Source organism: Oncorhynchus keta, chromosome 15 (assembly GCF_023373465.1).
Source record: "Oncorhynchus keta strain PuntledgeMale-10-30-2019 chromosome 15, Oket_V2, whole genome shotgun sequence".
In the NCBI taxonomy this organism is placed as follows: Eukaryota; Metazoa; Chordata; class Actinopteri; order Salmoniformes; family Salmonidae; genus Oncorhynchus; species Oncorhynchus keta.
Window position 1 is genome coordinate 581,036 of NC_068435.1, and position 20,605 is coordinate 601,640.

The 20,605-nt window shown below is 41.2% G+C and overlaps 1 protein-coding gene across 13 annotated transcripts in view; it reads right to left on the bottom strand.

Annotated features, from left to right (window-relative positions):
• Window positions 1–223: 223 nt before the first annotated feature.
• Window positions 224–20,605, bottom strand: part of tcea1 (transcription elongation factor A (SII), 1) — a 51,533-nt gene continuing 31,151 nt past the window's right edge. For 8 of the 13 annotated variants that reach the window (XM_052462703.1, XM_052462714.1, XM_052462715.1 and 5 more), the window contains 5 exons: window positions 6,024–6,166; window positions 4,826–5,037; window positions 3,577–3,723; window positions 727–798; window positions 224–552 (listed from right to left, as the gene is read on the bottom strand). In XM_052462703.1, the coding sequence (XP_052318663.1) occupies window positions 544–552; window positions 727–798; window positions 3,577–3,723; window positions 4,826–5,037; window positions 6,024–6,166 (583 nt within the window). In that variant the 3' untranslated portion in view covers window positions 224–543. Of the gene's footprint in view, window positions 553–717; window positions 799–3,576; window positions 3,724–4,825; window positions 5,038–6,023; window positions 6,167–20,605 lie in introns of those variants that run through there. The other 5 variants (XM_052462707.1, XM_052462723.1, XM_052462721.1 and 2 more) reach the window with 5 other exon arrangements.

Here is a 20,605-nt window from a genome sequence, read left to right on the forward strand (position 1 = left end):
CGCTGTGGTCGGTCTGACGCTGTGGTCGGTCTGACGCTGTGGTCGGTCTGACGCTGTGGTCGGTCTCATGCTGTGGTCGGTCTGATGCTGTGGTCGGTCTGATGCTGTGGTCGGTCTGATGCTGTGGTCTACTTCATGCATTGAAGACTTTACCTTTAATGTTGGTCTGGGAAAACCCATCCAAGAGGATGTTTGTACCAGAACTTATTCAGGACAAAAAAAAAACAGAGACATTATTTTTATTAAACAAATGGATAAAATTTTACTGGTAATTTAAATTAAATAAAAATTCATGAAGGTCGAAGAAGCTAAACTCAATAGTAAATTGTAGATCCAAGTTTTGTCTAAATGTTAAAACTACATATAAAATGTTGGATGGCAACAGAAGAAACAGTGTTGATCATCATCTGAACGGCTGATGGGTGGGGACAGGGGCGTGGCTATGGACAATATCTTCCAATAGAAATATTGGGTGAGTCTGTATGGTTGGTTGATTGGTACCAGGGGTCAGAGGTTCCGTCTGAAGGTCTCCTCCTCCCGATCTCAACAGAACTAGAAGATGAACAGTAAAGAAGGCCTTAGATGTGGACAGAGAAGGGACCGTGTATATATTGTTATATATAGACTGTGTATATGTAGTTAAACAATGTGGTGAAACAGACCAAAGGGATTCGGTAAGTCTGTTTACAGCGTGCGTGTAGACGGTGTGTTACAGTGTCAACATACCTTCCATCTGTTTCCACAGTCATTACAGAAGACGAAGGTGGTCATGGGTTCATCAGCACTGCGGGTCTGCACCTGTAAGACCAACACACACAGGATTACGGTACACACTGACCACACTGTAGGGATGGAAGGCTTCACCAATGCTATAGTACCCGAAGAGGTGTATTATATAGTGGATGGTATATTACCTGAAGAGGTGTATTATATAGTGGATGGTATATTACCCGAAGAGGTGTATTATATAGTGGATGGTATATTACCTGAAGAGGTGTATTATATAGTGGATGGTATATTACCTGAAGAGGTATATTATATAGTGGATGGTATATTACCTGAAGAGGTATATTATACAGTGGATGGTATAGTACCTGAAGAGGTGTATTATATAGTGGATGGTATATTACCTGAAGAGGTGTATTATATAGTGGATGGTATATTACCTGAAGAGGTATATTATATAGTGGATGGTATATTACCTGAAAATGTATATTATATAGTGGATGGTATATTACCTGAAGAGGTGTATTATATAGTGGATGGTATAGTACCTGAAGAGGTGTATTATATAGTGGATGGTATATTACCTGAAGAGGTATATTATATAGTGGATGGTATATTACCTGAAGAGGTGTATTATATAGTGGATGGTATATTACCTGAGAGTTATATTATATAGTGGATGGTATATTACCTGAAGAGGTATATTATATAGTGGATGGTATATTACCCGAAGAGGTATATTATATAGTGGATGGTATATTACCCGAAGAGGTGTATTATATAGTGGATGGTATATTACCTGAAGAGGTGTATTATATAGTGGATGGTATATTACCTGAAGAGGTATATTATATAGTGGATGGTATAGTACCTGAAGAGGTGTATTATATAGTGGATGGTATATTACCTGAAGAGGTATATTATATAGTGGATGGTATATTACCTGAAGAGGTGTATTATATAGTGGATGGTATATTACCTGAGAGTTATATTATATAGTGGATGGTATATTACCTGAAGAGGTATATTATATAGTGGATGGTATATTACCTGAAGAGGTATATTATATAGTGGATGGTATATTACCTGAAGAGGTATATTATATAGTGGATGGTATATTACCTGAAGAGGTGTATTATATAGTGGATGGTATATTACCCGAAGAGGTATATTATATAGTGGATGGTATATTACCTGAAGAGGTATATTATATAGTGGATGGTATATTACCTGAAGAGGTATATTATATAGTGGATGGTATATTACCTGAAGAGGTATATTATATAGTGGATGGTATATTACCTGAAGAGGTATATTATATAGTGGATGGTATATTACCTGAAGAGGTATATTATATAGTGGATGGTATATTACCTGAAGAGGTATATTATATAGTGGATGGTATATTACCTGAAGAGGTATATTATATAGTGGATGGTATATTACCTGAAGAGGTATATTATATAGTGGATGGTATAGTACCTGAAGAGGTGTATTATATAGTGGATGGTATATTACCTGAAGAGGTGTATTATATAGTGGATGGTATATTACCTGAAGAGGTGTATTATATAGTGGATGGTATATTACCTGAAGAGGTGTATTATATAGTGGATGGTATATTACCTGAAGAGGTGTATTATATAGTGGATGGTATATTACCTGAAGAGGTGTATTATATAGTGGATGGTATATTACCTGAAGAGGTGTATTATATAGTGGATGGTATATTACCTGAAGAGGTGTATTATATAGTGGATGGTATATTACCTGAAGAGGTGTATTATATAGTGGATGGTATATTACCTGAAGAGGTGTATTATATAGTGGATGGTATATTACCTGAAGAGGTGTATTATATAGTGGATGGTATATTACCTGAAGAGGTATATTATATAGTGGATGGTATAGTACCTGAAGAGGTGTATTATATAGTGGATGGTATATTACCTGAAGAGGTGTATTATATAGTGGATGGTATATTACCTGAAGAGGTATATTATATAGTGGATGGTATATTACCTGAAAATGTATATTATATAGTGGATGGTATATTACCTGAAGAGGTGTATTATATAGTGGATGGTATAGTACCTGAAGAGGTGTATTATATAGTGGATGGTATATTACCTGAAGAGGTATATTATATAGTGGATGGTATATTACCTGAAGAGGTATATTATATAGTGGATGGTATATTACCTGAAGAGGTGTATTATATAGTGGATGGTATATTACCTGAAGAGGTGTATTATATAGTGGATGGTATAGTACCTGAAGAGGTGTATTATATAGTGGATGGTATATTACCTGAAGAGGTATATTATATAGTGGATGGTATATTACCTGAAGAGGTGTATTATATAGTGGATGGTATATTACCTGAAGAGGTATATTATATAGTGGATGGTATATTACCTGAAGAGGTATATTATATAGTGGATGGTATATTACCTGAGAGTTATATTATACAGTTGATGGTATATTACCTGAGAGTTATATTATACAGTTGATGGTATATTACCTGAAGAGTTATATTATACAGTTGATGGTATATTACCTGAAGGAGGTGTATTATACAGTTGATGGTATATTACCTGAGTGGAGGTGTATTATAAAGTTGATGGTATATTACCTGAAGAGGTATATTATATAGTGGATGGTATATTACCTGAAGAGGTATATTATATAGTGGATGGTATATTACCTGAGTTATATTATACAGTTGATGGTATATTACCTGAAGAGGTGTATTATACAGTTGATGGTATATTACCTGAGTGGAGGTGTATTATAAAGTTGATGGTATATTACCTGAAGAGGTATATTATACAGTTGATGGTATATTACCTGAGTGTAGGTGCACCTCTTCTTCTTGCACTTGCCGCAGGTGAACAGGTCAGTCTGGGTCCCTCCGGTCTGGGACACTTGGTGATCTCTAATGGCTTCTTTGGTCAGGTTCTTCCTTATCAGCTTCAGCTCATCACTAGCCATTTCCTGTTAGGAGGAAGACATTAGGGTCAGGGGTTAGATGTCAGGTTCTTCCTCTGAGCTTCAGCTCATCACTAGCCATCTCCTGTTAGCAGGAAGACATTAGGGTTAGGGTCGGGAGTTAGATGTCAGGTTCTTCCTATTGAGCTTCAGCTCGTCAATAGTCATTTCCTGTTAGGAGGAAGACATTCGGGTCAGGGGTTAGGGGTTTGATGTCAGGTTCTTCCTTTGAGCTTCAGCTCATCACTTGCCATCTCCTGTTAGCAGGAAGACATTAGGGTTAGAGGTCAAGTTTTTCCTATAGAGCTTCAGCTCGTCAATAGCCATTTCCTGTTAGCACAAAACACGTAAGGTTAGTGGTAGGGGTTAGAGGTCAGGTTCTTCCTTATTTATTTATTCTTTATTTTACCTTCATTTAACTAGGCAAGTCGGTTAAAAACAAATTCTTATTTTCAATGGCCTAGGAAAAGTGGGCGAACTGACTTGTTCAGGGACAGAACAACAGAGTTTTACCTTGTCGGCTCGGGGATTCAATCTAGCAACCTTTCGGTTACTAGTCCAACGCTCTAATCACTAGGCTACCTGCCGCCCCTTATCAGCTTCAACTCATCATTAGCCATCTCCTGTTAGCACAGAACACGTTAAGGTAGGGGTTAGCATCTCAGCGGTCATCTTGGCCATGTAGTCTAACAGTAAGGGTTAGAGGTCAAGGGTTATGGTAGAGGTTAGATGTCAGGGTTAGGTAGCCTACAGCGGTCATCTTGGCCATGTAGTCTAACAGTAAGGGTTAGAGGTCAAGGGTTATGGTAGAGGTCAGATGTCAGGGTTAGGTAGCCTACCTGAGCGGTCATCTTGGCCATGTAGTCTAACAGTAAGGGTTAGAGGTCAAGGGTTATGGTAGAGGTTAGATGTCAGGGTTAGGTAGCCTACCTGAGCGGTCATCTTGGCCATGTAGTCTAACAGTAAGGGTTAGAGGTCAAGGGTTATGGTCGAGGTTAGATGTCAGGGTTAGGTAGCCTACCTGGTCATCTTGGCCATGTAGTCTAACAGTAAGGGTTAGAGGTCAAGGGTTATGGTAGAGGTCAGATGTCAGGGTTAGGTAGCCTACCTGAGCGGTCATCTTGGCCATGCGGTCGGGGGAGACGTTCCCACAGAGAACACTCTTCCTGAGGTTGGGGTTCTTGACGTCCTTCAGGTTGGCGATGCGACTCCTGACACGGTTCTTATATTTGGGGTCAGTGTTCTTAAACTCACAGAAGATATATTCTTCAATCTGAGCTCCCAGTTCATCACAGTCAGCTCCTATAGCAATATAGTCATCTGGAGAAGAGGAGAGAGGTCAGGTGGCGTTATATAGCCAGTTACCTCTAGCCGGTAGAGCCTGTGACAGCATCCTTAACCTTTTGGGATAAGGGGCAGCATTTTCACTTTTGGAGGAATAGCGTGCCCAGAGTGAACTGCCTCCTACTCTGTCCCAGATGCTAATATATGCATATTATTATTAGTATTGGATAGAAAACACTCTGAAGTTTCTAAAACTGTTTGAATGATGTCTGTGAGTATAACAGAACTTATGTAGCAGGCAAAACCCCGAGGACTAACCGTTCAGAATCTTCTTTTTTTTTTTTAGGTCTCTGTCTGTTCAGTGATTTCTTGTTAGCAAATGATATTTCTTAGGAACTGGTTTTCAGTTCCTACCGCTTCTACTGGATGTCACCCGTCTTTGGAATTTGGTTGAGGTTATTCATTTGTGCAATGAAGAAGTAGGCCAACTAGGAACTGGGTAACACTGTTGGTTTGTTGTCTTCCTGTTGTTGTCGTCCCCATCTTAGCTCACTGCTGTATCAGTATGTTTTTACCATGACAGTTTACAATATAGTGTTACTCCAAGCAGTTCAGTCATCCCAACTCGCTCAATTTCCACATTATTTATTACAAGATTTAGTTGAGGTTTAGGGTTTAGTGAGTGTTTTGTTCCAAATATAATGCTTTTAGTTTTTGATATTTAGGACTAACTTATTCCTTACTACCCATTCTGAAACTAACTACAGCTCTTTGTTGAGTGTTGCAGTCATTTCAGTCGCTGTAGTAGCTGATGTGTAAAGTGTCGAGTCATCCGCATACATAGACACTCTGGATTTACTCAAAAGTAAAAAATAGTAAAGTAAAAAATAGAAAAAGAAAGGGGCCTAAACAGCTACTCTGGGGAATTCCTGATTCTATCTGGATTATATTTGAGAGGCTTCTATTAAGCCTTCCATTAAGCCTGTAGAGCATGGGACACGCTCTACGGTAGGGTCTCTTACCTCCAGCCTGTAGCGCCTGGGACAGCATCTCGCGACACTTGATCCTGACGGAGTCGGAGGTGGAGGGGGCTTGGGGGAACGTGGAGATCAGGGAGATGGAGGGCATCACCTCAACAGGCTCATTCTTACAGCTGGAGTCATTGCTGTAGCAAACAACAACAACAGCCAGGTTATCAGGCGTCTTTAGCCAGGTTGGTGTAGCTATCTCGCTACCTCTTCTTGTAGTTCAGGACTGCCATGAAAAGGAGACACCGTACTGGTGATAGTAGTGCAGTAATAGCAGTAGTAGTAACTAGCTAAATCTCTTGCCGGGGTTCAGGAGTGCCTTGAGAGGGAGAGGTAGTATAGTAGTGTAATAGCAGTCGTAGTGTAGTGTGTAGTAGTAGTATTAATAGTGTAGTAGCACTAGTACTAACAGTAGTAGTAGAGTAGTGTGTAGTAGTGTGTAGTAGTGTAGTAGTAGTAGAGTAGTAGTAGTAGTAGTGTAGTGCAGTAGTAGTATAGGTACGTCTATTCCCGTGGACTGCCCTGAGAGGGATACACTGTGCAGGTGATGTCTTGCCCTCCTGGATGGAGATCAAAGGTGCCGGCTAATCAAATGTTTCAGGCCAGGTCATAAATACCTTGCAGGAACTCTCTCTCCCTTGCCAGGAAGTATTGAGGGAACAGAACCCTTTTCTTATGAAGAGATTCTTCCCGCCAAAATCCCAACATCCAAAAGTGGATAATGAAACAATATTTCTAACAAAGAATGTGGGAAATGGTCGGGAGGGACTTAAAGAACAATCATGTCAGATAATTTATTGTTTTGTGATATCATTAAAGAAGTTCTAACAGAAACATTGTATCTAACAGCTTTCACAATGTATACGTCAGAGTTACATCTAAATGTTGTAATACTTAAATGATTAAATATGAAACTATTTGTGAGTAGATTAAATGTGATTTTAGCCTTCTAAATGAGAATAGATTTTTATGTAAAGTTTTACCCAGTCAGTCCCCACACCCACGTAAGCACAGACATTATGCCAAATGGATGGAACGCCCCTTTGCCAGAGTGGTTATAAAGGACTCCAAAATAATTAACATTTTAGACCAAAACATGCCGGCGTGCTGCCAGTGTGTAAAGTGGTTCTACATGTACCCTGAATAATCAACCATTGAGACCAGACAGCGTGGAACGGTGGCTACACAGCTGACGAATGGTTAGACTCTACCAGACCAGAATACGTGCAGTGCGAGCTGGATATGTTACAAACGGTAAGACCCTCAAACTCTCGACAAGTGAAGGTAAAGACTAGACATTCACAGTCTGCAGCTGTGATGTAAAGTAGTCTAGAACTCTGACAAAAGACACAAGGAAGATCTCCAAAGACCACCGCGTGTGTAACATCTGAAGGATTCAGTCTAAGGAACTCGACCCGAGACGAGAAACATTTCCCTCTCAACACCGTGCTGTACGTCTGATGTATCCATCCTAACAGACACTTCCAGAACAAAGCAAGCCTACTACTACAAAGGACATTGTGACCTCTGGTTCACAAACCAGAGACTTCTGTCGAATGACTCCCAATAAATGGACCGGGCGATTTCAACAGAGAGAGAGAAGACAAAAGACATACAAGCGTAAATAAATATATATATATATATATATATATATATATATATATATATACACATTGCAATTATTTCCGAATGAGCGGTCATTCATGTGCAAAGTATTTATATTCCCATGGGCATAGCTTCAATACGAATGTACAATAAGTTGACTGTCCCTCTCCTTACATGCCCCTCCCTTTTCACTGTGTACCAAGCTGTCATATCGGGTTAGTCCACTAGGGACTTTTCATTGCATTATGTTAGTAATCAATATATAATCTATCCTGTGTGTGTTTATATAATTCTGTGCGATTATTTAGTTAGTAAATAAATAATTAAGCCAATTTGTGTATCACTGAATCATCATTTAGGGTTTGTGCAGATCTGACGTCAACAACGTTCAGAATGAGACTGCTATGAGGTAATAATTAATGGATGACTAATATGATAACGATAGATTCTGCTATCGAGTTAATTCGGGAAACGGTAACTCATTAAACTTTTTCCGCAAGGTTGCCAATGAGTTAATTGTTACATAATTAATTTAATCACGTAATAATCAAACAGTTAATTGATTTGATAAAATAACCATCATCACATTAATGTGATAGTAGCTACATCTCTTGCTGTGATTCAGGATTGCCCTGAGAGGGAGACACTGTACTGGTGATGTAATGTAGTAGTAGCAGTAGAGTAGTGTGTAATAGTAGTAGAGTAGTGTGTTGTAGTAGTAGTGTAGTGTGTAGTAGTAGTAGAGTAGTGTGCAGTAGAAGTAGTGGAGTAGTGTGCAGTAGAGTAATGAGTAGTAGTAGAGTAGTGTGTAGTAGTAGAGTATCGTGTAGTGGTAGTAGTAGCAGCAGTAGAGTAGCGTGTAGTAGTAGTGTGTAGTGTTAGTAGCAGTAGTAGAGTAGCATGTAGTAGTAGTAGTAGTAGTGTGTAGTATTAGTAGCAGTAGTAGAGTATTGTGTAGTAGTAGTAGTAGTAGTGTGTAGTTGTAGCAGTAGAGTAGCATGTAGTAGTAGTAGTAGCGTGTAGTAGTAGTAGCAGCAGCAGTAGAGTAGCGTGTTGTAGTAGTAGTAGTGTGTAGTATTAGTAGCAGTAGTAGAGTAGCGTGTAGTAGTAGAGTAATGTGGTAGTAGTAGTAGCAGCAGTAGAGTAGTGTGTAGTAGTAGTAGTGTGTAGTATTAGTAGCAGTAGTAGAGTAGCGTGTAGTGGTAGAGTACCGTGGTAGTAGTAGTAGCAGCAGTAGAGTAGTGTGTAGTAGTAGTAGTGTGTAGTATTAGTAGCAGTAGTAGAGTAGCGTGTAGTAGTAGTAGCAGTAGTAGAGTAGCGTGTAGTAGTAGTAGTGTGTAGTAGTAGTAGCAGTAGTAGAGTACCGTGTAGTGGTAGTAGTAGCAGCAGTAGAGTAGCGTGTAGTAGTAGTAGTAGTGTGTAGTATTAGTAACAGTAGTAGAGTAGCGTGTAGTGGTAGTAGTAGCAGCAGTAGAGTAGCGTGTAGTAGTAGTAGTAGTGTGTAGTATTAGTAGCAGAGTAGCGTGTAGTAGTAGTGTGTAGTATTAGTAGCAGTAGTAGAGTAGCGTGTAGTAGTAGTGTGTAGTATTAGTAGCAGTAGTAGAGTAGCGTGTAGTAGTAGTGTGTAGTATTAGTAACAGTAGTAGAGTAGCGTGTAGTGGCAGTAGTAGCAGCAGTAGAGTAGCGTGTAGTAGTAGTGTGTAGTATTAGTAGCAGTACTAGAGTAGCGTGTAGTGGTAGTAGTAGTATTAGTAGCAGTAGTAGAGTAGCGTGTAGTAGTAGTGTGTAGTATTAGTAACAGTAGTAGAGTAGCGTGTAGTGGCAGTAGTAGCAGCAGTAGAGTAGCGTGTAGTAGTAGTGTGTAGTATTAGTAGCAGTACTAGAGTAGCGTGTAGTGGTAGTAGTAGTATTAGTAGCAGTAGTAGAGTAGCGTGTAGTAGTAGTGTGTAGTATTAGTAGCAGTAGTAGAGTAGCGTGTAGTAGTAGTGTGTAGTATTAGTAGTAGTAGTAGCAGCAGTAGAGTAGCGTGTAGTAGTAGCGTGTAGTAGTAGTGTGTAGTATTAGTAGTAGTAGTAGCAGCAGTAGAGTAGTGTGTAGTAGTAGCGTGTAGTAGTAGTGTGTAGTAGTAGTAGAAGCACAGATAGAACAATGAGACAAATGTGATGCATCCGCTTAGCGTTTTCATTCACTACCAACTATGTAGTAGGCTTCCTCTCACTACCAACTATGTAGTAGGCTTCCTCTCACTACCAACTATGTAGTAGGCTTCCTCTCACTACCAACTATGTAGTAGGCTTCCTCTCACTACCAACTATGTAGTAGGCTTCCTCTCACTACCAACTATGTAGTAGGCTTCCTCTCACTACCAACTATGTAGTAGGCTTCCTCTCACTACCAACTATGTAGTAGGCTTCCTCTCACTACCAACTATGTAGTAGACTTCCTCTCACTACCAACTATGTAGTAGACTTCCTCTCACTACCAACTATGTAGTAGACTTCCTCTCACTACCAACTATGTAGTAGGCTTCCTCTCACTACCAACTATGTAGTAGGCTTCCTCTCACTACCAACTATGTAGTAGGCTTCCTCTCACTACCAACTATGTAGTAGGCTTCCTCTCACTACCAACTATGTAGTGGGCTTCCTCTCACTACCAACTATGTAGTAGACTTCCTCTCACTACCAACTATGTAGTAGGCTTCCTCTCACTACCAACTATGTAGTAGGCTTCCTCTCACTACCAACTATGTAGTAGGCTTCCTCTCACTACCAACTATGTAGTAGGCTTCCTCTCACTACCAACTATGTAGTAGACTTCCTCTCACTACCAACTATGTAGTAGACTTCCTCTCACTACCAACTATGTAGTAGGCTTCCTCTCACTACCAACTATGTAGTAGGCTTCCTCTCACTACCAACTATGTAGTAGGCTTCCTCTCACTACCAACTATGTAGTAGGCTTCCTCTCACTACCAACTATGTAGTAGGCTTCCTCTCACTACCAACTATGTAGTAGACTTCCTCTCACTACCAACTATGTAGTAGACTTCCTCTCACTACCAAATATTATGGTAGCGAGAGGAAGCCCAGTGGCCGACATTCTGCTAATTTTCTCATCGATGAAACATTTCATCTCCATACAGTTCTGCTCCCAAAACTAAAATCTGTTACGAACAGGACAACTTTTTGTAAACTTGTACCCTTTGCCAAAGTTTTAAAACATTGCATTGTTTAGAAGGAGTGCAGAGGCAAATTTAGTTATTGCACACTTCACAGAGTAGGCTTTCCCTACCGGAAATATGCAAATACACAGTGCATTCGGAAAATATTCAGACCCCTTTTCCACATTTTGTTTAGTTACAGCCTTATTCTAAAATGGATTACATTTTTTTTTAATCCTCAATCTACACGCAATACCCCATAAAGACAAACCGAACAGTTTATTTTCTTTGCAAATGTATATAAAAAAAATAAACAATATATACCTTATTTACATAAGTATTCAGACCCTTTTCTATGAGACTTGAAATTGAGCTCAGGTGCATCCTGTTTCCAATGATCATCCTTGAGATGTTTCTACAACTTGATTGGAGTCCACCTGTGGTAAATTCAATTGATTGGACATGATTTGGAAAGGCACACAACTGTCTATATAAGGTCCCATAGTTGACAGTGCATGTCAGAGCAAAAACCAAGCCATGAGGTTGAAAGAATTAGAGCTCCAAGACAGGATTGTGTCGAGGCACAGATCTGTCAAAGGGTACCAAAACATTTCTGCAGCATTGAAGGTCCCCAAGAACACAGTGGCCTCCATCATTCTTAAATGGAAGAGGTTTGTAACCACCAAAACTCTTCCTAGAACTGGCCACCCAGCCAGACTGAGAAATCGGGTGAGAAGGGCCTTGGTCAGGGAGGTGACCGACAACCCAATGGTCCCTCTAACAGGGCTCCAGGGTTCCTCTGTGGAGATGGGAGAACCTTCCAGAAGGACAACCATCTCTGCAGTACTCTACCAATCAGGCCTTTATGGTAGTGGCAAGACTGAAGCCACTCCTCAGTAAAAAGGCACATGACAGCCAGCTTGGAGTTTACCAAGAGTCACCTAAAGGACTCTCAGAGAAAAGAAACAAGATTCTCTGGTCTGATGAAACCAAGATAGAACTCTTTGGCCTGAATGCTAAGCATCACGTTTGGAAGAAACCAGGCACCATCCCTACAGTGAAGCATGGTGGTGGCAGCATCATGCTGTTGGGATGTTTTTCAGCTGCAGGGACTGGGAGACGAGGAGGAGGTGAGGGCTCTGGGAGTGTGGTGTCAGGAAAATAACCTCTCACTCAACGTCAACAAAACAAAGGAGATGATCGTGGACTTCAGGAAACAGCAGAGGGAGCACTTATCCACATCGACTGGAGAGCAGTAGAGAAGGTGGAAAGTTAAGTTCCTCTGTGTATCACGGACAAACTGAAATGGTGAAGTGTGGTGAAGGAGCAAGTGCCTCTTCAACCTCAAGAGGCTGAAGAAATGTGGCTTGTCTACTAAAACACGGAAAAACTTTTACAGATACACAATTGAGAGCATCATGTCGGGCTGCATCACCGCCTAGTATGACAACTGCACCCCCACAACTGCAGGGCTCTCCAGAGGGTGGTGCGGTCTGCACAACGCATCACCGGGGGCAAACTACCTGCCCTCCAGGACACCTACAGCACCCGATGTCACAGGAAGGACAAAAAGATCATCAAGGACAACAACCACCCGAGCCACTGCCTGTTCAACCCGCTATCATCCAGTAGGCGAAATCAGTACAGATGCATCAAAAGCTGGGACTGAGAGACAGTATCTATCTCAAGGCCATCAGACTGTTACATAGCCATCACTAGCACAGAGAGGCTGCTGCCTTTATATACACAGATTTGAAATCCCTGGCCACTTTAATAAATGGAACACTAGTCACTTTTAACGCCACTTTAACAATGTTTACATATCTTGCATTACTCATCTCGTATCTAAATACTGTACTCTAGGCAGAGGTGTTGCTAACATTTACGATAGAAAATGTCAATAAACATTTTAAAAATACGTTTTCATCCTTTATTAAGCTTCTGGTCATGAAATCTATGCAGCCTACTCGATCACTTTTTATAGCTACTGTTTACAGGCCTCCGTGGCCATATACAGCGTTCCTCAATGAGTTCCCTGAATTCCTATCGGACCTCGTTGTCATAGCAGATAATATTCACATTTTTGGTGACACATGGAAAAGCCCACAGACCCACTTCAAAAGGCTTTCGGAGCCATCATCGACTCAGTGGGTTTTGTCCAACATGTCTCTGGACCTACTCACTGTCACACTCTGGACCTAGTTTTGTCCCATGGAATAAATGTTGTGGATCTTAATGTTTTTCCTCATAATCCTGGATTATCGGACCACCATTTTTTTTACGTTTGCAATCGCAACAAATAATCAGCTCAGACCCCAACCAAGGAGCATCAAAAGTTGTGCTATAAATTCTCAGACAATCCAAAGATTCCTTGATGTCCTTCCAGACTCCCTTTGCCTAACCAAGGACGCCAGAGGACAACAATCAGTTAGCCACCTAACTGAGGAACTCAATTTAACCTTGCGCAATACCCTAGATGCAGTTGCAACCCTAAAAACATGTCATAAAAACTACCTCCCTGGTATATAGAAAATACCCGAGCTCTGAAACAAGCTTCCAGAAAATTGTAACGGAAATGGCGCCACACCAAACTGGAAGTCTTCCGACTAGCTTGGAAAGACAGTAGCGTTGCAGTATCGAAGAGCCCTTACTGCTGCTCGATCGTCCTATTTTTCCAACTTGAGGAAAATAAGAACAATCCGAAATTTCTTTTTGATACTGTCGCAAAGCTAACTAAAAATCAGCATTCCCCAAGAGAGGACTTCAGCAGTAATAAATTCATGAACTTCTTTTAGGAAAAGGTCATGATCATTAGAAAGCAAAATACAGACTCCTCTTTAAATCTGCGTATTCCTCCAAACCTCAGTTGTCCTGAGTCTGCACAACTCTGCCAGGACCTAGGATCAAGAGAGACGCTCAAGTGTTTTAGTACTATATCTCTTGACACAATGATGAAAATAATCATGGCCTCTAAACCTTCAAGCTGTATACTGGACCCTATTCCTACTAAACTACTGAAAGAGCTACTTCCTGTGCTTGGCCCTCCTATGTTGAACAATAAATGACTCCCTATCCACCGGATGTGTACCAAACTCACTAAAAGTGGCAGTAATAAAGCCTCTCTTGAAAAAGCCTAACCTTGACCCAGAAAATATTTAAGAAACTAAATGGGCCTTTATCGTATCTCCCATTCCTCTCAACAATTTTAGAAAAAGCTGTTGTGCAGCAACTCACTGCCTTCCTGAAGACAAACAATGTATACGAAATGCTTCAGTCTGGTTTCAGACCCCATCATAGCACTGAGACTGCATTTGCGAAGGTGGTAAATGACCTTTTAATGGCGTCAGACCAAGGCTCTGCATCTGTCCTAGTGCTCCTAGACCATAGTGCTGCTTTTGATACCATCGATCACCACATTATTTTGGCGCAATTGGAAACCCAAATTGGTCTACATGGACAAGTTCTGGCCTGGTTTAGATCTTATCTGTCGGAAAGATATCAATTTGTCTCTGTGAATGGTTTGTCCTCTGACAAATCAACTGCACATTTTGGTGTTCCTCAAGGTTCCGTTTTAGGATCACTATTGTTCTCACTATATATTTTACCTCTTGGGGATGTCATTCGAAAACATAATGTTAACTTTCACTGCTATGGGGATGACACACAGCTGTACATTTCAATGAAACACGGTGAAGCCCTCTCAGGTTCTAGAGCCGTACCACCCTCTCAGGTTCTAGAGCCGTATCACCCTCTCAGGTTCTAGAGCCGTACCACCCTCTCAGGTTCTAGAGCCGTACCACCCTCTCAGGTTCTAGAGCCGTACCACCCTCTCAGGTTCTAGAGCCGTACCACCCTCTCAGGTTCTAGAGCCGTACCACCCTCTCAGGTTCTAGAGCCGTACCACCCTCTCAGGTTCTAGAGCCGTACCACCCTCTCAGGTTCTAGAGCCGTACCATGACTGTTCAAAACGTATTTTCCCAGTGGAGCTCGTTTTTTTTTTTTTGTTAGAGTTCCCAGTTGTCTCGAAGTCAGATTTCCTAGTTCCAAGTGTCCAGTTGTTTTGAATCATGATGGCGTCAGTGATCTTCAGGTCGGCAGAAATCATGCTGGATTGACAGCATGGCCAATGTTGAATGTTTATAATTTTAAGCTTGGAAAAGAGACCCTTAAACCCAGACTTGGGACCACACAGCCTCTCCACTGAATAGCAGGCTGGTGATGCTTTGCAATGCTTGCAGTTAACCACTGATTCCTTCCACACCACTCATTGTTGAATTTACGATTTTCAACTTGTTGTGTAATGTTTATGTCCAATGGACGATGAGCACCGATACGTTTTATTTTTTAAAAATGGTGTGGTATTTTAGTTGGATCCCCATAAGCTGCTGCAAAAGCAGCTACACTGCCTGTTTACAACAAGAAAATGGGCGGGGAGCTATTAAATGTTGGATACAGGCAGGCAGAAGATGGTGGAAGTATGTGTTTTGGGGGATGCTCAACATTGCAATCATAAATGTGTACATTTGTATTTATTATGAATCTCCATTAGTTCCTGCCAAGGCAGCAGCTACACTTCCTGGTGTTTATTATGAATCTCCATTAGTTCCTGCCAAGGCAGCAGCTACACTTCCTGGGGTCCAGACACATTAAGGCACTTACATTACATATAAAACAGTACATCATAACATTATTACACCACTACATATCTACAATACAAAATGTATAATGCCACCATACAACACTATTTCAATGTATGTGTGTAGAATGCTAGCGTTTGTGTGTCTGTACCTGTGTGTTCACAGTCCCCGCTGTTCCTTAAGGTGTATCAGTTACCTGATGGGGAATAGAGTTCCATGTAGTCATGGCTCTATGTAGTACTGTGGAATAGAGTTCCATGTAGTCATGGCTCTATGTAGTACTGTGGAATAGAGTTCCCCATGTAGTCATGGCTCTATGTAGTACTGTGGAATAGAGTTCCATGTAGTCATGGCTCTATGTAGTACTGTGGAATAGAGTTCCATGTAGTCATGGCTCTATGTAGTACTGTGGAATAGAGTTCCATGTAGTCATGGCTCTATGTAGTACTGTGGAATAGAGTTCCATGTAGTCATGGCTCTATGTAGTACTGTGTGCCTCCCATAGTCTGTTCTGGACTTTTGGATTGTGAAGAGACCTCTTGTGGCATGTCTTTTTGTGTCCGAGCTGTGTGCCAGTAGCTTGGTGCATTCAACACTGATTCATTGCAAACCACTCATTGTTGAGTTAAAGAGGCCTGAATACAAATGGTGAAGTCAATCTCTCCTCCACTTTGAGCCATGAGAGATTGACATGCATATCATTAATGTTAGCTCTGGGTGAAGATCCAAGGGCCGGCCAGCCTTGTTTTAGATTCCGTCTCTCATAGTTGAAGTGTACCTATGATAAAAATTACAGACCTCTACATGCTTTGTAAGAAGGAAAACCTGCAAGATCAGCACTGTATCAAATACTTGTTCTCCCCACTGTTTATACATACTGACTAAATACTTTTTTGCCCCACTGTATATACACATACACATATATACTGTACATACACATACCTATATACACATTTTACAGACAATCAATTTTACAATAGTTCTCTCTTGTTTGTTCTTAGTCCTTCCTCTATTTCTGATGCTATTTCGCAACATTTCTGAACCTATATACATGTTACAGACCCATATGTTTTACATTGGTTATCTTGTTATTAGTCCCACCCTTCAGCTCCATTCAACCCCTCCCATCTCTCTTAACACCATCCAGTCCCACCCTTCAGCTCCATTCAACCCCTCCCATCTCTCTTAACACCATCTAGTCCCACCCTTCAGCTCCATTCAACCCCTCCCATCTATCTCTTAACACCATCCAGCCCTTCAGCTCCATTCAACCCCTCCCATCTATCTCTTAACACCATCCAGCCCCACCCTTCCTCCATTCAACCCCTCCCATCTCTCTCAACACCATCCAGTCCCTTCAGCTCCATTCAACCCCTCCCATCTATCTCTTAACACCATCCAGTCCCTTCAGCTCCACTCAACCCCTCCCATCTATCTCTCAACACCATCCAGTCCCTTCAGCTCCACTCAACCCCTCCCATCTATCTCTCAACACCATCCAGTCCCCCTTCAGCTCCATTCAACCCCTCCCATCTATCTCTCAACATCATCCAGTCCCACCCTTCAGCTCCATTCAACCCCTCCCATCTATCTCTCAACACCATCCAGTCCCTTCAGCTCCACTCAACCCCTCCCATCTATCTCTCAACATCATCCAGTCCCACCCTTCAGCTCCATTCAACCCCTCCCATCTATCTCTCAACATCATCCAGTCCCTTCAGCTCCATTCAACCCCTCCCATCTATCTCTCAACATCATCCAGTCCCTTCAGCTCCATTCAACCCCTCCCATCTATCTCTCAACACCATCCAGTCCCTTCAGCTCCATTCAACCCCTCCCATCTATCTCTCAACACCATCCAGTCCCTTCAGCTCCATTCAACCCCTCCCATCTATCTCTCAACACCATCCAGTCCCTTCAGCTCCATTCAACCCCTCCCATCTATCTCTCAACACCATCCAGTCCCTTCAGCTCCATTCAACCCCTCCCATCTATCTCTAAACACCATCCAGTCCCTTCAGCTCCATTCAACCCTCCCATCTATCTCTTAACACCATCCAGCCCCACCCTTCAGCTCCATTCAACCCCTCCCATCTCTCTCAACACCATCCAGTCCCTTCAGCTCCATTCAACTCCTCCCATCTATCTCTTAACACCATCCAGCCCCACCTTCAGCTCCATTCAACCCCTCCCATCTCTCTCAACATCATCCAGTCCCTTCAGCTCCATTCAACCCCTCCCATCTATCTCTCAACATCATCCATTTTGGATTTCTACTTGCCATATATTTTTCAACTGTGCTGTGATGCTTCACAAAAGTACTGAACCTTTCTATTCTCATAGCTTCTACAGATTGTAAATTAAAAATAAAAAATTTTGCTAAAATAATTATTATATTATTGATTGACTGACTATGGCTTTTCAGATCACCCAGTATCTGTATTGTTAGTTCTAGGCACATGTTGCAATTCTTCAGCCATTCCTGGACCTGTGACCGAAAACGAGCTACATATGAACAATACCAAAATAAATGATCTAATGACTCTGCCTCCTCACAGCAGAATCTGCAGACCTGGGAAGATTGTATCCCCCATGTATATAACATTCTATTGGTTGCAATAATTTTGTATAGAAATTTAAATTGAAAAATGTGAAGTTTTGAATCCGGTGTTGTTTTGCGTATCAATTCATAAACCATGTGCCATGGAATGGGTACATCGAAAATCTCTTCCCAACTATTTTGCAATTTATATGGCACAGCTGTCAGTCTTTTAGTCCTTAAATGAAATTGGTATATGTTTTTATTTATGACACTTTTCTTTCACCATTTATGTTCTTTAAAACATTGCCGACATACAAGTTCCTTACTTTCCCCCTTCTACTTGCCTCTTCCATTTTTGTGGTAACGCTGCAATTAGTTGGTTGTAATTTTGGGTAGAGCAGATATCTCCACATGTCTGTGTTAGCTGCATGTGTGACATAACTCCACCAGTCCTATTTATGATATCATTCACAAAAATTATACCTTTTTATAAATTTATTTGAAAAATATATATTTTTTTAATCAATTAGTATATTTGAGTTTTACCACAATATGTGTTGTATTATTTGTTGTCTTTTCAGGTGGATTAAACTGAAATTGCAACCAACTTTCTGAGGCTTGTTTAAAAAATAAAGATATTTTGGAGATTATTTCCCTTTCAAACAACCCAAAGTGGGCCGGTGTAATCTGAAAAGGGAAAAAATGTATAATTTAAAAAGGCAGGTCACTCAGACATTTTGAGACATAGATGTCTTACCGTGGTTAGTAAAGCAAAGACAACATTGTTCTTGAAATGCGGTGCCTGTTATCGAATCACAGCCTACTTCAACTTAGCCAAACGGGTGATGCTTTAACACGCATTCGTGAAAAAAGCACTATCGTTGCACAAATGTACCTAACCACAAACAGCAATGCCTTTCTTAAATCAATACACAGAAGAACATTTTTTTTTAAACCTGCATATTTAGTTCAAAATAAATAAATTCATTGTAGCAGGCAATATTAACTAGGGAAATTGTGTCACTTCTCTTGTGTTCAGTGCACGCAGAGTCAGGGTATATGCAACAGTTTGGGCTGCCTGGCTCGTTGCGGACTGTGAACTAATTTGCCAGAATTTTACATTATTCTGACATAACATGAAGGTTGTGCAATGTAACAGCAATACTGAGAGTTAGGGATGCCACCTGTTCGATAAAATATATAACAGTTCAGTATTTCACTGAAAGAATAAACATTTTGTTTTCTAAATGAGTTTCCGGATTTGACCATATTAATGACCTAAGGCTCGTATTCCTGTGTGTTATTATATTATAATTAAGTCTATGATTTGATATTTGATAGAGCCGTCTGAGCGGTGATAGGCAGCAGCAGGCTCGTAAGCATTCATTCAAACAGCACTTTACTGCGTTTGCCAGCAGCTCTTTATGAATTCAAGCCTAACAACTCCCGAGATTAGGGTGGCAATACAAAAGTGCCTATAAGAACATCCAATAGTCAAAGCTATACGAAATACAAATGGTATAGAGGAAAATAGCCGCTGTGTCATAATTAGGGCAGGGTAGCCTAGTGGTTAGAGTGTTAGAGCGGTGGACTAGTAACCGAAAGGTTACTTCAAACTGTAACCAACAGGGTAGCCTAGTGGTTAGAGCGGTGGACTAGTAACCAAAAGGTTACTTCAAACTGTAACCAACAGGGTAGCCTAGTGGTTAGAGCGGTGGACTAGTAACCAAAAGGTTACTTCAAACTGTAACCAACAGGGTAGCCTAGTGGTTAGAGCGGTGGACTAGTAACCGAAAGGTTACTTCAAACTGTAACCAACAGGGTAGCCTAATGGTTAGAGCGGTGGACTAGTAACCGAAAGGTTACTTCAAACTGTAACCAACAGGGTAGCCTAGTGGTTAGAGCGGTGGACTAGTAACCAAAAGGTTACTTCAAACTGTAACCAACAGGGTAGCCTAATGGTTAGAGCGGTGGACTAGTAACCAAAAGGTTACTTCAAACTGTAACCAACAGGGTAGCCTAGTGGTTAGAGCGGTGGACTAGTAACCAAAAGGTTACTTCAAACTGTAACCAACAGGGTAGCCTAGTGGTTAGAGCGGTGGACTAGTAACCAAAGGTTACTTCAAACTGTAACCAACAGGGTAGCCTAGTGGTTAGAGCGGTGGACTAGTAACCAAAAGGTTACTTCAAACTGTAACCAACAGGGTAGCCTAGTAGTTAGAGCGGTGGACTAGTAACCAAAAGGTTACTTCAAACTGTAACCAACAGGGTAGCCTAGTGGTTAGAGCGTTGGACTAGTAACCAAAAGGTTACTTCAAACTGTAACCAACAGGGTAGCCTAGTGGTTAGAGCGGTGGACTAGTAACCAAAAGGTTACTTCAAACTGTAACCAACAGGGTAGCCTAATGGTTAGAGCGGTGGACTAGTAACCGAAAGGTTACTTCAAACTGTAACCAACAGGGTAGCCTAGTGGTTAGAGCGGTGGACTAGTAACCAAAAGGTTGCTTCAAACTGTAACCAACAGGGTAGCCTAGTGGTTAGAGCGGTGGACTAGTAACCGAAAGGTTACTTCAAACTGTAACCAACAGGGTAGCCTAATGGTTAGAGCGGTGGACTAGTAACCGAAAGG